At 57.7% G+C, this 19389-nt stretch overlaps 1 protein-coding gene and 2 long non-coding RNA genes across 5 annotated transcripts in view; 2 read left to right on the top strand and 1 right to left on the bottom strand.

The window, feature by feature from the left end:
- The window catches only part of LOC121105203, a 15693-nt gene extending 9209 nt beyond the window's left edge, over window positions 1-6484 (top strand). The window contains exons 2-6 of the long non-coding RNA XR_005837607.1: window positions 237-342; window positions 2595-2750; window positions 3409-3472; window positions 3688-4292; window positions 6433-6484. This is a non-coding gene — a long non-coding RNA (uncharacterized LOC121105203). The remainder of the gene's footprint in view (window positions 1-236; window positions 343-2594; window positions 2751-3408; window positions 3473-3687; window positions 4293-6432) is intronic.
- On the bottom strand, window positions 6466-17690 carry LOC121105202. Of its 3 annotated transcripts, none has more exons than XR_005837605.1 (3): window positions 17487-17690; window positions 8131-8682; window positions 6466-6812 (listed from the first exon to the last, which is right to left on the bottom strand). It is a non-coding gene; the product is annotated as an uncharacterized LOC121105202 (long non-coding RNA). The 3 variants fall into 3 exon arrangements; XR_005837604.1 differs by having other exon boundaries at window positions 6467-6812; window positions 17530-17690; XR_005837606.1 differs by lacking the exon at window positions 6466-6812 and having other exon boundaries at window positions 8122-8682; window positions 17530-17690.
- Window positions 16589-19389, top strand: ANKRD9 (ankyrin repeat domain 9). Its single transcript, XM_040641418.1, is given in 4 exon segments — window positions 16589-16758; window positions 17754-17822; window positions 18299-18773; window positions 18775-19389. Coding segments are annotated over 2 exon segments (939 nt in total). The 5' UTR covers window positions 16589-16758; window positions 17754-17822; window positions 18299-18354; the 3' UTR covers window positions 19295-19389.

The raw sequence follows: 19389 nt of genomic DNA, 5'->3' as shown, positions 1-19389 counted from the left end.
GGTTGCTGGAGGGGAGGGGGGTGGGGAAGGGGTAACTGGGGGATGGACATTCATATAACACTGGGTGTTATATGAAACTGATGAAGCACTGAACTCTGCCTCTGAAACTAATAATATAGTATATGTTAACTAAATTGAATTTAAATTTTAAAAAAGAAGATACTTGTGGGGTGCCTGGGTGGTTCAGTGGGTTAAGCCTCCGACTTTTTAAAAAGGATCTTATTTATTTATTTGAGAGAGAGAGAGTGTGTGAGAGAACACAATCAGGGGAAGGAGCAGAGGGAGAAGGAGAAGCAGACTCCACGCTGAGCAGGACGGAAATCAAGTGCGAGCCAGCAGAAGGTGAGTGCAGAGTTTATCAAAGTCACAGAGTGCGGGTATAGACAGAGTGTCTGGGGGATGTGGAAAGGAGAGAGTCTGGTCGTAGCTTGAGGTTCCGGGTTTTTTATTGAGGATGGTGGCCCCATGCACGTGTCTTCTCAGGCATCCAGGAACAAAGACGAGTGGTTAGGTATCCTCGCTAAGTCGTTTATGCCCTGGAGCCAGGGGGCTTGGTGAGTCAGTGGTCCTGGAAATGATGACCCACCTGGTCACTCCTTAGAGGTTATCTGTTGTGCTGGAAAACTCCAAAGAAGTCGGTAGTCCTTGACCTTTATACGAAAGACGTACATTACCTGTTCTGTAGGGGGTGTTTGAGGCAGTTGTGTAGGTCCTAGCAAGAGTAGAGGCAGCAAAAACAGTTTTCTGGGGGTCCTTGCAGGTGTCCTGTCTCACTCCTCCCCCTTCCTCTACCTTTCCTTCTGTGCTGTCTGGGCCACTGGCCTCTCTGGGCTTAAGTTCTGCCTTCTGGCCCTGCCTGCCTCCCTCCCACACTGCTGTGGCTCAGAGATAACCAATGAGCAGGCCCTTGGGGCAGGAGGCTGGCGTTCATATTGCCAACCTGGGGGGCTTGGGAGGCAGCCACGAATGACCCCCTTGCTGGCCTGTTCCTGTTTCAGGGGACTTAACCTTTCATTTGGTGAGTCATCATGAAACTTGTCACAAGGTAGGCTGGTCCTTTCTCCCGAAGTGGCGGATGGAACATAACCTTCTTGAATTTTCCCACCAATGTTTCCTAAATTGCAGAGGCCAATGAACTCAGAGAACAGGACTTGCTACCAGCACAAAATCCCTCGGTTTACAGAAGAATCCTTGTGGGTGTGGTGCTCTGCCCCCTTAATATGGGAATGAAGTAATGATGTTGAGTCATGAAGAAGATTTAAGCATTAACTTGCTTCCCCGCCTCCCACCCCAAATGTCTGAGTCAACCTGATGCTGTGGAAGCTGAGCCATGTCTGTCCTGTGGCGACTCTCCCCCCACCACACACTCCTCGTTGAGGAGCAAAGTTGTAGGAGAACGTGAGTTCTGTGGTCAGAGTAACTGGTTTCCAGTTGTGGCTCCGACCCTGCTGGCTGTGTGACTCTGGGCATGTCACTTAACCTCTCTGGGCCTCCATTTCCTCTCTGCTTTAACTCCCCAGTGAGGCCAATACGGGGATGGGGTTTGGGGTAGGGACAGTAGTCAGGATGCTGTTTCCTTCCCTGGCACAGAGCAGCCCCTCCAAGAACCTTCAAGTGGATCTGTTGAAGGGCTTCGCACTGGGCTGGGACACCATGTCCGTCAGGAGCTGTCTTGGGCAGACTCAGGAGCCCGGAAAAGCAGAGTTAGCCAGGCCAGCCTGAGCGGGCCGGTCCTCTACCCCCTGCTTCCAGGAAGAGGCCACTGGGAGGGCGTGCTGCCTGGTAAGGCTTCTGTCCAGGGGCCGCTCCTCTCCTGCTGCCCTGACTTCAGGCTCCTCAGCCCACGGCTTAGGACTGACGGGGCCCTGCGGGAGAGCCTGCCCAGCCACTGGAAGCACGAGATTTCCCACTGGCGACTGTGATGTTTGCAGTGAATGAAGAGCCCAGATTTCACGCATCGGTCTCCAGGCCGGGCTGCGTGAGGCCCTTCTGGCCTGGTGCCATCGCTCGCCCGGGAGACAGACTTCGGTTGAAAGGCGCGGAGGCTCTCGGTTGTCTCGGTGTGGGGATCCCGTGCAGGAGGGGCTCCCGGGTTCGTGGAGGAATTCCGGCTTTTTTGAATTGTGGTAAAATGCACATGACATAAAATTGACCACTCAGCCATTTGTCCGTGCAGAGCTGGGTGGTAGCGCGCGCGTCCCCGGCTGCGGCAGTCGTCCCGCCGGCCGGCTCCAGACTCGCTCTCATCTTCCCGAACTGCAAGGCCGCCAGTGTTGAACAGGAGCCCCCCTGCCCCGCTCCCCTCAGCTGCTGGCTCCCCCCGATCCACGTTCCGTCTCTGTGAACATGACGACTGTGTATCTCGCAGGAGCGGACTCAAGCGGGATTGGTCCCTCTGTCACTGGTCCGTTCACTCAGCACGACGCCCTCGGTTCAGCCGTGGTGCGGCCTGTGTCCCGTCCGTTTCCTCACTCTTCCAGACTGACGCAGTCCAGTGTGTGGACAGGCCACGTTTTGTTTATCCATTCCCCTGGGTTTTTAAACATTTCATGTATTATCATTATTTTTAAAGATTTTATTTATCTACTTGACAGAGAGAGAGCCGGAGAGCACAAGCAGGGGGAGCGGCAGAGGGCGAGACAGAAGCAGACTCCTTGACGAGCAGGGAGCCGCCTGAGGATCAGGACCCTGGGATCACGACCCGAGCCGAAGGCAGCCACTTAACCGACTGAGCCCCGCAGGAGGCCCTCGTCTGTGTTTTACAGATTGTGTTTTATTTTAACATTTTATTTATTTGAGAGAGAGACAGAGATAGCGCGAGAGAGAACGAGCAGGGCTAAGAAGGAGAAGCAGGCTCCCCCCGAGCAGGGAGCCGATTCGGGGCTCTCCTGGGATCATGACCTGAGCCAACACCGCGCTTAACCGACTGAGCCACCCAGGCGCCCCCTCATCTGGTTATTACTATTTTTTTTAAAGATTTATTTGAGAGAGAGAGAGAGAAGCCGGGGGAGGAGCAGAGGGAAAGGGAGAGAGAGACTCTTAATCCTTTTTTTTTAAGCTGTTTTATTTGAGGGAGAGCGCGCCGCGCACGAGGGGGGGCAGACCCCCAGGGAGCGGGGAGCCAGAGGCAGGCTGTCAAGTGGGAGAGCTCGGTCCTTGCCTCTCGGACTCAAAGAATGAGCCTCGGGGACAAAGGAGAGTGAGAAAGTGGTAGACGTTTACTAGGTGAAGATACAGAAAAAGCCCTCCAGAGTGAGAGGGGTCCTGCCAGGGTTGCCCCTGAGGGTCTCCAGGGTCGGCCTTGCACAGAAAGCTAGCCAGGGAACTAAATCCTTCCAGCATTTCTACCCATACCACCACTGAGCAAGGAGGAGTGGTAACCCCTTCAAAGCCTTACTTCCTTTTCAGGGTCTGGCTGCTCCGCGTTGGTCACAGGTGATTATCACGAAGACACCCACCCCACGCGCCGAAGGTAGGGGGGTCCCATTTGCCCCCTTATCCCTGGCCTCCCCACACCTCCGCATCTGGGGGATTTCTGTGAGCCTGATCGATAACCCCATTGCTCCCTGCCCAGCCCCGCTGTCCCTTACTCAGCTGATCCCGGGACCCCGGGATCAGGCCCTGCGCGAAGGCAGGCGCTTCACGAGAGAGCCACCCAGGTGCCCCCAGAATCTTAATCTTAACCAGGCTCCACACCCAGCGCATGCGTTCCATTCGCCCTTGGAGCTCACGACCCTGAGATCACGACCTGAGGTGAAATCAAGAGTCAGACCCTTAACGGACGGAGCCACCAGGCGTCCCAATCCATCACCTGTTGGACAGCTGCGTTTTCCCACCTTCTGCCGGTTGTGCATAAGGCCGCCATGAACATGGGCGTGCAGATGAGCAACGCTGTCTCGGTGCTGACGACTTCATGTCACCAGGTCCTGAAGCAAACAAGCGCACCGCCCGTGGCCGTGAGAGCTAGTGGGCCGCTGAAGTGATTCGGGTGATTTAACGACGCCCGCTCAAGGCTGACGGTGGAGGGCCGCGTGGGCCTGGGTGCGACTTGGGTTTGTTTGAGAAAGTCTGAAGGGGGTCAAGCGGATGCCTGCCCCCGGCCTCTCCCCCAGCCTCTCCCTCTCCAAGGCCCAACCATGGCCTCCAACCTGCTCGCCCTCCTCGCCCAACTGGAACCCAGAACAGCCAGAACTCCCACTACCCCACAAGTCCCGCTGGGTCTGTTTTGACTGAGTCCCAGGGAGGCATCGGATTGGCTCCGCTCTCACCAGGCCGTTCCTGATTGGTCACTGGTCAGTCTATGGCTGGGCTCACCCTGGTCAGGTGTCCATTCCTGGTCCAATCAGCGGTGGGGAGGAGGGCCCACCTGGGGCCTGCGGTTCTCCCAGGGGTCTATGCAGCAGGCAGAGACACCCCCCCCCCCGCCCCACCTCCTGAGGTTTGTCCTGCGCACCTGCTGTTTAACAACGTCCCTTGGCGGTGTGCCGGGAGGAGACTTGGAGGGCCCCGGGATGAAGGTCAAGGTCTGAGCTGACTGACCTCTGAATCCTAAGCTTGACCATAACCAAGGGGGGTGGGTGGGTGGGGGAGCAGTCCTGCCTCTGGGCTAAGCCTCACAGGTGCCCCTTCTAACAAGGCACCTGCGTCTTGGCGCCTGGGGAGTCGGTTGGTGTACGGATAGGAATAGGGGTGTGTTTTGGGGGGTATCCCAAGGTCTCCCCAGATGCTGCTCTTCTCCTGGGCCCTCCTGCCAGGGCCCCTTTTTCTCACTCAGAAACCCCCACAGTGAGGACTTCAGCTCCTGTGCTGTTTTTGACCTGGCCTCAAGTCCTAGGGTGTCCTCTTTGGGGTCTAGGTCTCTGCACCGACTCTTCAGTGAGTGTCTGCGCACAGGAAACTGTGGGTACCCCTGCCCTTTGGCTCCAGGCTCAAGTCAGTGCGACCCTATGCCCACCCCCAGGCACACAGTCTGTCTACTCCCAGGGGATCTACCCTCCCTGAAGCATCTGCCTGGGGGCTGGGCCCCACCCCAACAGAGGAGCGTCTCTTAATTGTCCGCGGCTAATTGTACGTTTCACCTGCGCGGCTGGGCGGGGCCTCTCCTGGGCCTTGAGCTTGTTATTGGAAGGAAACGGATTTCCCCAGTTTGGGAGAATGCAGACTTGGGGGTGAACCCATCGTGGTTTCGGGTATTTATCATTCTCGGCAGGTCTCATTCCCTCAAGGAGAGCTTGCTGTAAACAACTCAGAGGGCACCCCTCCTACCCAGCAGGGGCTCCTGACCTAAGGGGCGCAGGTGGCACACTGCAAAATACACAGGCCCCTAGGGTTTAGGGCAGAGACCTGGAAGGCTCAGGCTGCCCCCAGCACCGTGGGGTGGGGGGCCCTCCGGAGCCACAGGCCACTCCCTAGGCCTTGGCCTCCATTCTTTGTCTTTTCAAGAACTATACTGATATATACACATTATTATCATCATTATTATTATTTTTAGTAGGCTGCACACCCAGCATGGACCCCAGCCTGGGGCTTGAACTCACCATCCTAACATCAAGACCTGAGGGGAGATCAAGAGTTGGATGCTTAACCAACTGAGCCACCCAGGCGCCCCTCCTGATGTATGATTTAGACACCATAACATCCCCCCAGGTGTAAGGGCACACGTCAGTGCTGTTCAGTAAATGCATGGAGTCCTCAGCACGACTCCGGTGTAGACCATTCCATCACCCCCACGAAGTTCCTTGTGCCTCTTTGCAGTCAGTCCCTGCTCCCACCCCCAGCCTCAGGCAATCACTCACCTGATCTCCGAGTCTGTGGATTTGCCTCTTCCCTACGCTTCAAGGTCACAGAACCTTGCAATATGTAGTCTTTTGTGTTTGGTTTCTTACTTTTAAAAAACTTTATTTTATTGGAATAACAACACCCTCTTAACACAATTTTTAGCGTACAATACATTCGTGTGGACTACAGGTGTGTTTGGTTTCTTGTCTGTATCATCATGTTTTTGAGGTTTACCCCCCGGCGTGTGTCAGGTGCTCATTCCTGGCTGTCGCTGGATCATTTTCCACGGTGTGGGTACACCACACTTCCTTGATCTATTTAGTGTGAACAGGGGCTTCCATTTTTTGCTCTCATGAACGATGTTGCTGTGAATGTCGGTACAGATCTGTGTGTGGGTCTAAGTTTGCATTTCTCTCAGGCAGGTACATAGCAATAGGATTGCTGTGTCATACAGTAAGTGTGAGAAACTGCCGAACTGTTTTCCAAAGTGGCCACACCATTTACATTCCCACCTGCAAGGTGTGAGAGTGCCAGTTCTCCACAACCTTGTCCACAGGGGTGTGGTCAGTCTTTTCATGGTTAGACTTTCAAATAGGCGTCTAGTGGCGTTCCATTCTGCTCTAACCTGCATTTCCTTTTTTTTTTTTTTTTAAGATTTATTTCAAAGAGAGCACAAATTGGGGGAACAGGCAGAGGGAGAGGGAGAAGCAGACTCCCCACTGAGAAGGGAGCCCAACATGGGGCTCAATCCCTGGACCCCAAGATCACGACCTGAGCAGAAGACAGATGCCTCACCGACTAAGCCCCCAACGTGCTCCTTTAACTTGCATTCCCAGTGACTGGAACATCTCCTCATGTCCTTGTTGGTTAGCTGTATATCTTCCTCGGTAAAGTCCCTTTTCAAATCTTTTTCCCTTTTAAAAATTGGGTCATGGGGCACCTGGCTGGCTCAGTCAGTGGAGCGTGGGACTCTTGATCTTGGGGTTGTGAGTTCAAGCCCCACATTGGGTGTAGAGATTACCTAAAAATAAAATCTAAAAAAAAAAAAAAATTGGGTCATGTGTTTTATTAAGTTCCAAGAATTCTTGATATAGTCTAGATATATGATTTGCAACTATTCTATCTCAGTTTGTAGTATCAGTGGTATCTTTTGATGTGCAATATTTTTAATTTGTATAAAGTGCATTTTATTAATTTTTTCTTTTACAGAAAAAAATATAGACTATCTAAGACCTCAAAAAAATAAGACCTCTTTGCCAAATGCCAAAGTCATGAAGATGATCTCCCAAGTTCCTTCTTGAGTTTACCTAATTTTCCCTCACCCCCCACTTCCTCAGCTTTTTCTTCTCCCACTCCTGCACCCCACTTTTGACTGCCTCTCTCCCCACTTTTGTCTCCTTTAAGCTGTGTTTTTGTTTTGTTTTGTTTGTTTGTTTTTTAAGTAGGCTCCCCATGAGCGTGGAGCCCAGTGTGGGGCTTGAACTCACAACCCTGAGATTAAGACCTGAGCTGAAATCAAGAGTTGGACGTTGAACGGACTGAGCCACCCAGATACCCCCCCTTTTTTTTAATTCTTAAATCAAATCATACTCCACAAGGGTGGGGATCTCTGTTTTGGTCACTGGTGAGTCCCAACAGTGCCTGACATACGGTGGGTACTAGGTGGATACGTGTTGGGTTCTGTCATATTGTTCCTTGGATAGTGCTGCATTGCATTCGGGGGAAAAGTCCAGCAGCATCATTAAGGCCCAACTTGATCTGGGCCTGTGCACCCTGTCCCCTTGCCCACTCCTGTCCTGCCCTCCTGGTCTTCTCTCTAGTTCTCAGGTGTGCCAAGCTTACTCCCAAATCAGGGCCTTTGCTATCATTGTTCCCTCTGCCTGGAATTCATTCCCTCTGTATTCCTCAGCTCTGACGCCTGTCCGTCAGAGCTCAGCCTGTATGTCACCTTCTTTGAGAAGTCCTCCCTGGCCACCTCGCCTAAAGCAGCTGCCTCATCCGCCATGTCCCATCACACTATCACATCGCCCTGCTTTCACTGTCCACAGTGCACCATCTCCAATCAGAAAACTTCGCAGTTAAATAAAATCTTAAAAAAAAAAAAAAAAGAAAGAAAGAAAGGGGGGGCGCCTGGGTGGCACAGCGGTTAAGCGTCTGCCTTCGGCTCAGGGCATGATCCCAGCGTTATGGGATCGAGCCCCACATCAGGCTCCTCCGCACGCTATGAGCCTGCTTCTTCCTCTCCCACTCCCCCTGCTTGTGTTCCCTCTCTCGCTGGCGGTCTCTATCTCTGTCGAATAAATAAATAAAATCTTTAAAAAAAAAAGAAAAAGAAAACTTCACAGTTAATACCTTTATGGAGTGGTTGGTTGTCCTCCAGGCTCCATGGGCAGGACAGGAGCAGGGAGGAGAATGGAGCTCCTGGCCCTCTTTGGTAAGCTCTTCCACCTCCAGGAGCCCTCCTTGGTTATTCTGGCCCCTGGAGGTTCACCATCTCCTCTGTCTTCGTTGCTTTCCCACTGCGGTAAGCTGCGACGTCGGTGGCGCCCGATGAACCACGCTTCTTGATAATCCACATTGACTCTGGGCTTGGCCACGTCCCTTGTTGGGGCCAATGAAACGTGAGCAACTGTGATGGAAGTAGAGTTTGACAAGCTCTTGCACACTGGGGCTTGTTCTCCATGGAACCTAGCTGACGTGCCGTGAGGAAGGCCAGGTCAGCTGCCTGGAGAGGCCAAGGAGGAGAGAGCCGACGAACCTGGGATGACAGCCCGTGCTGGCTGCCAGCTCAACTCCCTGTTGACGCACACATCTCCTGCAGGCGCAGGTGAAACCACCGTGGGTGTTGCCCTGGCTGAGCCTCCCGCTACTTGCGGCTGTATCCATGAGCTCAGCTGATGTCACCTAAAGCAAAAGAACCAACAGGCCAGTCCAGAGAATTGTGAGAAACAAGGAATCATTGCTGTTTCCAGGCACTGGTGTGGGGCTGCTTGTTACACAGTGATAGATAGCTGACACGCTTGTGGAAATCTCATTTGTCTCTCGGGTTGGTGGCCTAACTACAGCCTACTCTCCTCACTCCCTGTCCATCACTCTGGAAGGTGGGCAATTCTCCCAATCACCCCCTGCTCCTTGCAGCCAGGAAGCCTCTCCCACGCCTTACTGGCCTGTCTCCTTGCCAGTCCTGTCCTGTGTTCCTTCCACAGTGGATATTAAGAAAAGCCTAGAACTTTAGTGACACTTGGCACAGCTCCCCATTGGGCAAGTGTAGGCAGAATAAGGGGACCCCTCATCTCCCCCATCCAGATAGCACTAGACCCTCAGTGGGCTCCCCAAGTCATGTCCTGGGGGGATGGGGGTCCCTGCAGTGAGAGCAGAAGACAGGCCTGGGACACAGTAACACAAAAGGTGGCCCAGCAGCAGGCCACAAGGGATGGCTGGGGTCCTGGCCGGCCACTTCCCAGCTGCGCGCCCTGTGGCCCGCTCGTTCCTCAGACCGCTCTCCTCTCGGTGTCTGCATGGGATCTGCATGGGCTGGATATGTTGAACCCTGGCCCGAGAGGCTCATAAAAGTGCCCCTGGGAAGAGTGAGGAAAGGGCCAGTGTTGTGGGACAGGGAAGCCCCTGGGGGGAGCATTCAGGACGCTGGCTGTGTGGACCACGTTCCAGGTGGAGGGAACAGGTAGTGCGAGGGTGTGTTCCCTCGGGGACGGCCGAGGCTGGGCCAAGGGCTCGCCCAGGGGCCGCTGCGGCTTGCAGGCCATGGGGGTGCAGAGGCCGGGCTGGCTGCCCTGAGGCTGACACCCGGTGAGGACAGGGGGCAGCGCTCGGCCTCACTTCCCAGACCCGGAAACTGAAGCGCCCCTCGGCCTCTTCCGCTCCCGGAGAGCCGCCCTCCTCACGCGGCGGCCCGCGGCCTACGCGGGCTCCCGGACGCGGGAGGCGGGGGTGGGGGGTTGGGGGGGGCAGGCGGCCGGTTTCCCCACCCGGGTTTCTCGCCCCTCCTCGCGGGACAGTCCGCCCCGCCCTCTACGCCCCGGGACTTCCGATTGGCGGGTCAGGGCAGCGGCGGGCCCGAGCCCCGCCCACGGGGGAGGGGGGCGGGCAAGCGAGCCTGGTGCCCGAAGGGCAGCGGAGGGCCGCAGGCGTAGAGTGGGCAGCATCGTGGCTATTTCAGAACGAAGACTGTGACCCAGAGGCTTGCGGAGGCCACATAGCGAGTGGCGAGCGGGGTGAGGTGTCGGGGGTGGAGACCCAAGTCCGCGGTCCCCGCCGCCGGGTAAGGGCGCTCAGATGTCCTTGCCCCCGAGCGACCTGGCCCCGCGCCTTCGCGGGGCCTGGGACCAGCTGCAGGCTGCCAAGACGCGCGCGGCCGCCAGGGGGCGGTGTCGGCCCGCGCTGGGCGCTGGTAGGGCGGGACCGCACCCCTGCCCGCTCTGGTCCCCTGCGCCGACAGAGAAACTGAGGCCGAGCCCACACTGGCTCCGGCCAGTGTCTGGCCCCCTCCCCAGGGCCGCGGGGCGGTGCCCGACAAGGGGACCCAACTTCCCAAGTCCTGCACCCGATCGGTGTCACAAACCGCGTCAACGTCCCGGTCCGTCCATGCACCTGCTTTAGCCCCTTGAACTTGTTTCCCCTTGAGTCACCACAGAGAAAGGTTTTCTTCGGATACAGGGATCCAGACTCCCACAGCTGGGAGACCTTGGGAAGGGGGAGTGTTCCCACGCTCAGTGGCACACAGGGGCCACTGTTATTGTGACCTGTGTCACCTGGGCCAGGCCCGGGCCTATGGCCTCAGTGTGCCCTTCTGCCTCACTTCTCTGCAAGCCAGAACTCGTTACTGATGATGGGTTAGTGGAAAATAAGGCGGAAGGCTCAGACAATGGGAGGCTGTGCTTGTCCCCATAGCCCTGGGTGTTCAGCCTCCAGTGAGGATGTTGCTACCGCAGTCCCGAGGGCTTGGCCAGATACCTCTTGGCCCTTAGGGGTCACCAACACCCTCAAGGTCACACAGCCAGGCAGCTGTACTGTGTGCCCTTGGTGGGGGGGTGGGGAGAGGGGAGGAAGCAAGCTCAGCCTTCGGCATTCCCCACTGCTTTCTTTGCTTGCCAACTCCCCCTCCTGCCGCCTCCGTCCCCAGGGCAGCTGGAGCTGGCCTCCACCTGAGGAGCCAGCTCTGTGTCTCTCCGTCTGCACTTGGGCTGGGCCTCTGTTGAAATCTCTGCCTTGTGCTTAGGGCTTCCTAGTGGCGAGGACTCTGGTGCAGCCTGGCTGAATCATGGACTTCCTGCTCCCAGCCCTCCAAGGCACCTCAGGCATCAGGACCTGCCCACACTCCCCACAGCCAACCAGGCCTGCTAGGCTCCCACCTCTGCCTGCTCCCCCCACCCTGGAGTGCCTGGACCCCACCCACCCACCTAACTCCTTCTCCACTTAGTCATCAGCATTTATGGGGCACCTACTATCCTCCTGCAGGGGCCGGCCCCTCCCTGTGGTCTGACAGAGGAGAATCCCCCAGGAGCGCAGGACAGTGTGGTAGGGACCCAGAGAGGCTGGGGGAGCTCCTGTAGTTAGGTGACACCCGAAATGAGGCCATGAAGACTTCTGGGGACTGGCGTCCAGGTCAGAGGGAATGGCATGAGCAAGGGCCCCGGGGACCTGAGCACTGACGGTCAAGGTTCCTGGTGGAATGTGAAGGGGTCTGCCCTGAGGCAGAACAGGGGTTTTAGTCTGAGATGGGCAGCATCTTGAAGCCAGGAGGCTCTGAGCAGAAGAGGGCCCTAGCTGACGTGGCTTTGACAGGATCCCTCTCAGGCTGGAGCTGAAAATGGAGCCACGAGAGTGGGGGGCAGCCTCGACCTGGGAGGTGGGATGGAGCACTGCAGACTGGTGGGGTCAGAGTGTTTGGACATGGAGCCCAAGGGACTTGACTGATGATGCAAGGGGCTGCATGACTCCTCATCTCAGATAACCTCCTCCTCCTGGAAGCCTCTCCTGCCCACTCACCTCTGGTCTTCAGAACAGGCTCTAAGGGCCCGTTTATTGGATACATGAATGATGAAGCTGCTTAGAAGTGCTGGCTGACTGCCCGACTCCCCGGGCCAGGGATGAAGGGGCCCTGACCCACCACCCCAACTCACGTCTGAGGCCTCCCTTCTGTGAGTGGAAGAGACTTCCAGGAGGAGGGGCCGCAGCTTTCATTAGCTCTCGCAAAGGAGTCTGAAACCCCAAAGGGGCTTGGAACTCATGGAACCAGCCTTCCCTTCTTGGGACAAGATGAAGCTTGTTGGTTCCACCTCTGTGGGCAAAGCCCTGTCCCTTGAGCCTCAGTTTCCCTATCTGTAAAGTGGGCTGACAAGCCAAACTACGTTACTGGGCAAGTCAATGACATAACAGGCCATGAGACGGCATTTTGTCAATGGGAACTTCCTCTTTAAAAACTTATCTTGGGGCGCCTGGCTGGCTCAGTCAGTCGAGCACATAACTCTTGACCTCAGGGTCATGAGTTCAAGCCCCATGTTGGGGGTAGAGATTACTTTAAAAAAATGTACCTTAACTACACAAGTAATATCTGAGTATGTACCTCTTGTGAAAGATTCAAACCACAAAGAAGGTACAGAGAATAAAAACGAAAAGGGTCCCTTTCTCCTTTTTGCCGATTCTCTCCCCAGGAGGCACTGCTGGCGATAGATCAATGTGTGGCTTCCAGCATTTTCCAAACAATATGTATGCTTTTTCTTTTCACATTTTTATGTTGGGATATTTAAAAATGAATCCTAGCAGCTCAGTTGCCTCGGCTAGCTCTGTGCCAGGCACAGCCGTGTCCTGTGAGAGCTCAGTTTCTCCTCAGGACGGCTCTCTGTGGCAGAGGCCATTCCTCTCTCCACTTGACAAACAAGGAGCTCAGGCTCTTTCACCCATGGCCCCAACATACTGTGCACCGGTCACAGGGCAGCCATCATCATTATGCTGGGATGACAGGACTGTCCCAGGTAAGTAGTCTCAAGTGTCAGGGCTTTCTCAAAGGACGGGCCTGGCCTCCAACTGGCCTATGCCAAAACGAGCATCCCCTGCTCATTTTGTGAGAAAGCCCAAGATGCAGCATGGCGGGATCCAGAGATCCCACAGGGACCCAGGGGTGCCATGGGAACTGTCTCACTGGGGGTGGGGGGGAAGAGGGTCGTCTCAGGCAAATGAGGGAGTTGGTCCCTAGGCTTCAGGCTCCCACAGTCCTCTCCACAAGCCCAGCAGAGGCACAGGGACCAGCTGCGTGTGGCAGAAACCAGAGCTGGGAAGGGTGAATCGTGATGATTTAAGCCATTCCCCCTCAGACGGTCACCTAGGTGGTTTCCAGGCTGTCATGGTTAGAAATGCGGCAGGCACACTGCCTCCTTGTTGCCTGTAGTCACCTGTATTCTCCTCAAAAGTTTAACTCTGAAGTAGTTAGACATAAGATAGGAAATTCAGTCTAAATTCTTTCATAAAATTTAAAGGAGTAAGCAAGTGAACAAAACCCACAGTAGTGATTACTGGACATGGAACTTGTTGGCGTGTGGGCCAGTACTTCTGTGGGATGAGACACCCACCCCCAAATTGCTTGACCCAAGTACGTAGCATCTACCCTGCTGGGGGGGGGCCCTCAGGGGTGCCCTCCCCTCCCTTCCCCTGCCTGAGATCAAGGGCCTGATTCTTCACCCTGTTATATGTTTGCTGATTTCTTACAAAGCTGAAGACCTTCATGTGTTTATTAGCCGCTGCGTGAATTGCCTATTCATGCCCCTTGCCCATTTTCCTCCTGGGTTAATCTTTCTCACTGGATTGCCAGAGATGTTTACACCTTCTGAGTGTCAGTCCTTCACTATACATGCTGGACTCTTTGGTTCCCAGGATATCACTTGTCTTCCCTTGGTTTTATCCTGTCTTTGGTCAGTATTGGCATTTCAAGCTGAGCCTTGAAAGACCAGTTGGATGGCGTGGAGAGTTCTGTGGGAGAGCTTGAACCCGAGTGCAGATGGGGACAAGCCCAGCTGTCCAAGGGGAGAAGCTGGAGGGGCAGGAGAGAACACCATGGAACGGGCCCTTGGAGGCCAGGTGGGCTCTGGCCCAGCACAGCCAGGTGAAGTCCAGGACCCAGGTGAGGTGGGGGCAGGAGGTAGGAGGTTCCCATCCTCTTTCCTGGTCCTGGCCATTTCACATTCTGGCCTTCCCCAATCTTGCCCTTCCTTTTGAGATCTGAAAATCCACCTGATTCATTTCACAGATAAGAGACTGGAGCTCAGACAGGTGGAGTTACTCAGCCTAAGTCCCCACAGCTGGTGAGCAGCTGATTAGAACCCAGCTTGTTTGGCACCAGCCTCCTCCCTCTACCTGTAGCACACACCCTGAACTGGGCTCCAAGGCCCTCACTGACTCTACCTCCCTACCTGGGCACACCCAGATGCCCTGTGGGACAAGCTCTCCCAGGAGAGAGGAGAGTGGGTTTGGGGTTGGGTTCCAGAGGGAACATGACAGGGTCAAAAGTCAAACCCCATACCAAGAAGGCAGTGGCCCTGCTCCAGGCCTCCTCAGTCTCTCCATCTTCTGCCTACTCCCTTCTGCCCCAGCCACCCTTCACCCCCTCCAAGTCCATCCTCCCTTCCTGAGGGAAGCTGCCCTTTTGCACCCTGTTCACACTGTTCCTGAAGCAGTCTGGCAAAGAAGTGGCTGTGGAGGGTCACACCCAACCTTGGCACCTCCTCCCTGGATCTGGGCCCCAGCATGGCCCCCTAGTAGGCATGGGCAGGACGTTCACAGCTAGCAGTGCTGGAAGAACATACATGGGTCCAGGCACAGGGGGTGAGCTCCCACCAGCAGAAGATGCCCCAGCGACCCAGAGCAACCCAGAGCGGCACGTACCCTTGAGGATGAGTCTAAAAGTAACCTTAGGAGAAGAGAGCAAGTGGCTGGCTGTGAGGGACGGTGTTACAATGCTAGCTGCCACCGAGGGAAAGACCCAGGGATGGGCTGGGGGCAGGACAGTCACATGGGCCTTTAGATTCATCCACCTGTTATTTCTTAAACTGGACCATGGCTCCCAGGCATTCATTATGATTATTTTTGTATGCCTGAAATATTTCACTAACCAACTGACTTCCAAACCCCTTCCACCTTCACTTCCAGATCCTCAGGACAAACCCTAGTTCCTTGCCCCAGCATTCAAGGCCTGGCCCCTCCCTGTTGACCTCTGCAGCCTTCCTCTGCCACTCCCAGACCTTTGCTCCAGCCGTGGCTCAGCCTGGAATGCCCTTCCTCTGCCCTACCTGGTCTTTCTGGTTAATCCACGTGCACAGGAAGCTTCTAAGTGGTGGAGAAATGGGGTCAGATACGACTTTTAGAAAGACGCCTTTAGGAATCCCAGTGAAGAGCGCACGTTGAAGGGCAAGGTGAGGAGGGCATGGAGAGGTGGAGAGAGACCTGCCCTGAGGCCAGCTGCACACTGTGGCACCCAGCCAATGCCCTCACATCCTCATGCCATCTGTAGTCACGGAGATGGAACTCCAGCCCTGGAAGAATGAGGACAAGCAAGCAAGGAGGCTCAAGCCTTGAGCCCCAGGTAGTTCACCGGGGGCACCATTTCCTGAGGATGTCTTCCAGGGCTTGGGGGCTCCAAAAGGCCAAACATCAACTCCAGGATCTCCATTCGGTCCCCCCCCCCCATACTCAGAGATGCCCACAATGGGAAAGCTAGGACAAAATGCAGGGAAACTGGGGCCCAGAGAGGTCAGCAGGGAAGAGCTGAGGTGAGGCAGGTGGATCCCAGATCCCTGGGGCCAATGACCTAGTGTCTTTAAATCTGGTGGTGGCCATGGACCCCAAGAGCTTCAGTGCGGGCCTACGAGATCACACCCCGCCTAGATGGGGCAGGGCTACCGGTGCGGTCTCAGCATGACCTTGGATGCCTGCATGTGTGGCACCCCAAACCTTGGACCCTTTGTGGAGAGGCTGGGGTAGCTGGGGCCCAAACCCCCACAAATGTCTGAAGGAAAGTAGGGGAAGCACCTGGTTTCCCTTCTGGCTGCTCCTCCCTTGGAGGCTGTGAGCCTCAATCTCCTGGTCTGTGAATTGGGGCTCATAACTCCCACTGCTACCAGTTGTGAAAATGAAGTGAAATCAGTTACGTTTAGCATAGAGACTGGGCCACAGGACGCGCTCCTAAATAGCTGTCGCACGCATCCACCCGCTCCCTGGGAACGTCGTCCTAGAGCAGGGGCTCCCGATGCCCCGGCCCTGGCCGGACAGAACGCAGCTGGGGCCCTCGGGGATCACAGCTCTGCCTCTTGGCCCCTCCATGTACAGCCGGGCAAACAGTCCCGGAGGTCTCCCTCAAGGTCATAGAGGGTCAGTGCAAAGGGGAGGCGGAACACGACTCCTGGGGTGACGAGGAAGGCACGAGTCCGGAGCCCGGGCGCCCAGACTCGCATTGAGCGTGGGCTCCAGTCGCCCTCCCGAGCCCTGGCCCCCGGCCGCCCGCCCGCCGCCCGCCGCCTGCGGCTGGGAGCCTTTCCGCGCTCGCGGCTCGGGTTTCCTGGAGCCCCGCCCCCCGCGCGCCCTCAAGTTTCTCCCAACTTTTCCGCGGGTCCTGCTGGGCGCCCCACCCACCGGCTGGTGACGTAACAATGGTGCAGCATAGCGACCAATGAGCGGCGACGGGGTCCAGCAGCGCGGGCCAATGGCGGTGGCGGACGGTCCCGCGGTCCTGCCGGGCCGGGGCCGCACTGCGCCGCCCGCCGCCCGCTCGCCCGCCCGCCGCCGGCGCCGCCGCCCAGCTCTCGGGCCGCGGCGGCTCAGACCGCGGCTGCGGCGGGCGCGGGCGGCGGCGGCTCCTTCCTGCCCGCCCGTCTTGGGACCGTCTCCTGTGCTCCTACCCGCGGGGGAACAGAGCGCGCTCCGGCCCTCAGCGGGGACGGGGACGTCAGGCCCCCGGCCCCGCCGTCCCCCACGGTGAGTCCCCCCTTCCCTCGGCCCGCTCCGCGCTCAGTCCCCACCCCGGGCAGTCTCCCCTGGCCGCCGCCCCCTCGTGTCCCCTGGGCACATGCACACGCAGGTGCAGCCTTCACTGCGCTGGCCACCGGTCGGCAAACACCCTGGCCTCGCCCCCCGCGACCCGCGGCCGCCGGGAGGGGACGGGGAGGAGCTGGCGGACGGCCTGGGCGCACAGCCCAGCCCTCGGTGGCCCAACCCCCCATTCACGGAGCCGCGGCCGTGACTCGCTGCCCAGTGACGTGGGGCGGCCCAACTTTACGTAACCCTCCTGGCGCCCCACGGGTATCCACACTGGGTACATACACCTGGAACGCAGAGTCCCAGGCTTGGGGGGTTGCTCCGGTTATGGTACCCCCTGGAAGAGCACTGTGGCTGCAGCCCACCCCCACCGTGCCCGTCTCTGTAACTTAGTTACCCAGTGTGTGTGGACGCGGCCTGTGCGCTGACCCAGCCCCCTTGTGACCAAGGGCTTACCCTTGAGGGAAAGCAGTGGGGAGCTTGGACCAGGGTCAGGGGTCAGGGGCCAGGGCTCAGATTGGGGCGGGGGGACTCAGAGGGCAAGGTCAGGTAGGGATCAAGCTGGGCTCCCTGTGGGTTGGGGGTCCCCCCACTTCTGGAATGAGCCCAAAATGGGAGGGAAGAAATCTAGGTTCTAGGCCTGGCTGTACCATGACTTGCTGACTGACCTTGGACAAGCTTGCCCCTTGCTGGAATATGGGATGACTGTACCTGCTTCATCCAGTAGTTGGGAAGATCAAGAGAAGTAGTAGACCTGGAGGGGATTTGCTGTGAAGAGTTGTGCTCACGTTTCTAGGTTGATTTTGTTCTCCTGCCTCCTCCCAGCAGCCAGGGTTGTTGATATCGAGCAAACATCATGTTGGGGTGGAAGGCTCCACCCCATCTCAGCCTGCTGGGGCTCAAAGCGTGCATTCCTCCCATCCCCTTTCTTACAGATGAGGAAGCTGAGGCTCAGAGAAGGAAAGTGATACACTCACGTCCTGTGGTCGGAGTCCAGGAACCAGGTCGGTCTCGGTCTAGAACTCTGACCCTGCCTGGCATGGGGGGAGGCTCTAGGGGATCCTATCTGTTGTCAGGGGTCAGAGGGATAGGGTCGTGGTTAGGTGGGGCTTGGACCAGCTGGAGATGTGGATTACAACATTCTACCCCCCCACCTGGTCTTTTCTGTTTGGGGTTGGATATACCTGGTCAGCCAGGTCAGCGGGTCCCTGGGCTGGAGGAAGTGGGGGAGGTTGGTTTTCAGCTTGGCCTTGTCTGTGAGTGGGGCTTTGAGGGGAGGGGGTAGGGAAAGGCATCTCTAGCAGAGGTGCCAGAGAACAAGACACAAGAAGGTTGGGAGATCAGGTGCAGCTAGATCAAGGATGTGAGAGGTGGTCCAGGGTCTAGGAGAGAAGGGAGCTGTGAAGAGTAGCGGGAGCTTCCGGGCGGGTGGGGCTGTGGGAGCAGCCGGGGGAGCCTCACCGTGATCCCCTCCCCGCAGGTGGTCAGCCGCCAGGCCCATGCCGTGAGGCCCGGAGGTGCCCCGCCGCCACCAGCATGCCTTGGGACGCACGGCGGCCCGGGGGCGGTGCGGATGGCGGGCCTGAGGGCGCAGGCGCAGCGCGCTCCCGGGCGCAGAAGCAGTGTCGCAAGTCGTCGTTCGCCTTTTACCAGGCCGTGCGCGACCTGCTGCCCGTGTGGCTGCTCGAGGACATGCGCGCCAGCGAGGCTTTCCACTGGGACGAGCGCGGCCGCGCCGCCGCCTACTCGCCCTCCGAGGCGCTGCTGTACGCGCTCGTGCACGACCACCAGGCGTACGCGCACTACCTGTTGGCCACGTTCCCACGCCGCGCGCTCGCGCCACCGAGCGCCGGCTTCCGCTGCTGCGCGGCGCCCGGGCCGCACGTGGCGCTGGCCGTGCGCTACAACCGCTGCATCCTGCGCCGCATCCTGCGCACCGTGCGCGACTTCCCGCCCGGGCGCGGTGCTCGACGGCGCGCGCTGCAGCCGTGTGGAGGGCGGTGGCACGGCGCTGCACGTGGCCTGCGAGCTGGCGCGCCCTGAGTGCCTCTTCCTGCTGCTCGGCCACGGCGCGTCGCCCGGCCTGCGCGACAGCGGCGGCCTGACGCCACTGGAGCTGCTGCTGCGCCAGCTGGGTCGCGACGCCGGGGCCACCAACGCCGCCGCTGGGGCGCCCGCCGCGCCTGGGGAGCCACGCCAGCGCCGCCTTTTGCTGCTCGACCTGCTGGCGCTGTACGCGCCCGCCGGCGCTGCCGGTCCTGCCCGCCGAGAGCTGCTGGGGGACCGGCCTCGCTGGCAGCGGCTGCTGGGCGAGGACAAGTTCCAGTGGCTGGCGGGCCTGGCGCCACCCTCGCTCTTCGTGCGCGCTATGCAGGTGCTGGTCACCGCCATCTCACCTGGACGCTTCCCCGAGGCCCTGGACGAGCTCCCGCTGCCGCCCTTCCTGCAGCCGCTGGACCTCACGGGCAAGGGCTAGACCTGGGACGGGGGAGCCCCCCTGGGCGCAGGATTTTTGGAAAATCTATTTTTCAGAGCGTTGTACCCAGCACTTTACATATACTGATCTCTGTA

The sequence above is a fragment of the Ursus maritimus genome, unplaced genomic scaffold, assembly GCF_017311325.1.
Source record: "Ursus maritimus isolate PB19 unplaced genomic scaffold, ASM1731132v1 scaffold_25, whole genome shotgun sequence".
In the NCBI taxonomy this organism is placed as follows: Eukaryota; Metazoa; Chordata; class Mammalia; order Carnivora; family Ursidae; genus Ursus; species Ursus maritimus.
Note: the sequence above shows the minus strand (reverse complement) of the source record. Positions and strands in the feature narration are given on the sequence as shown.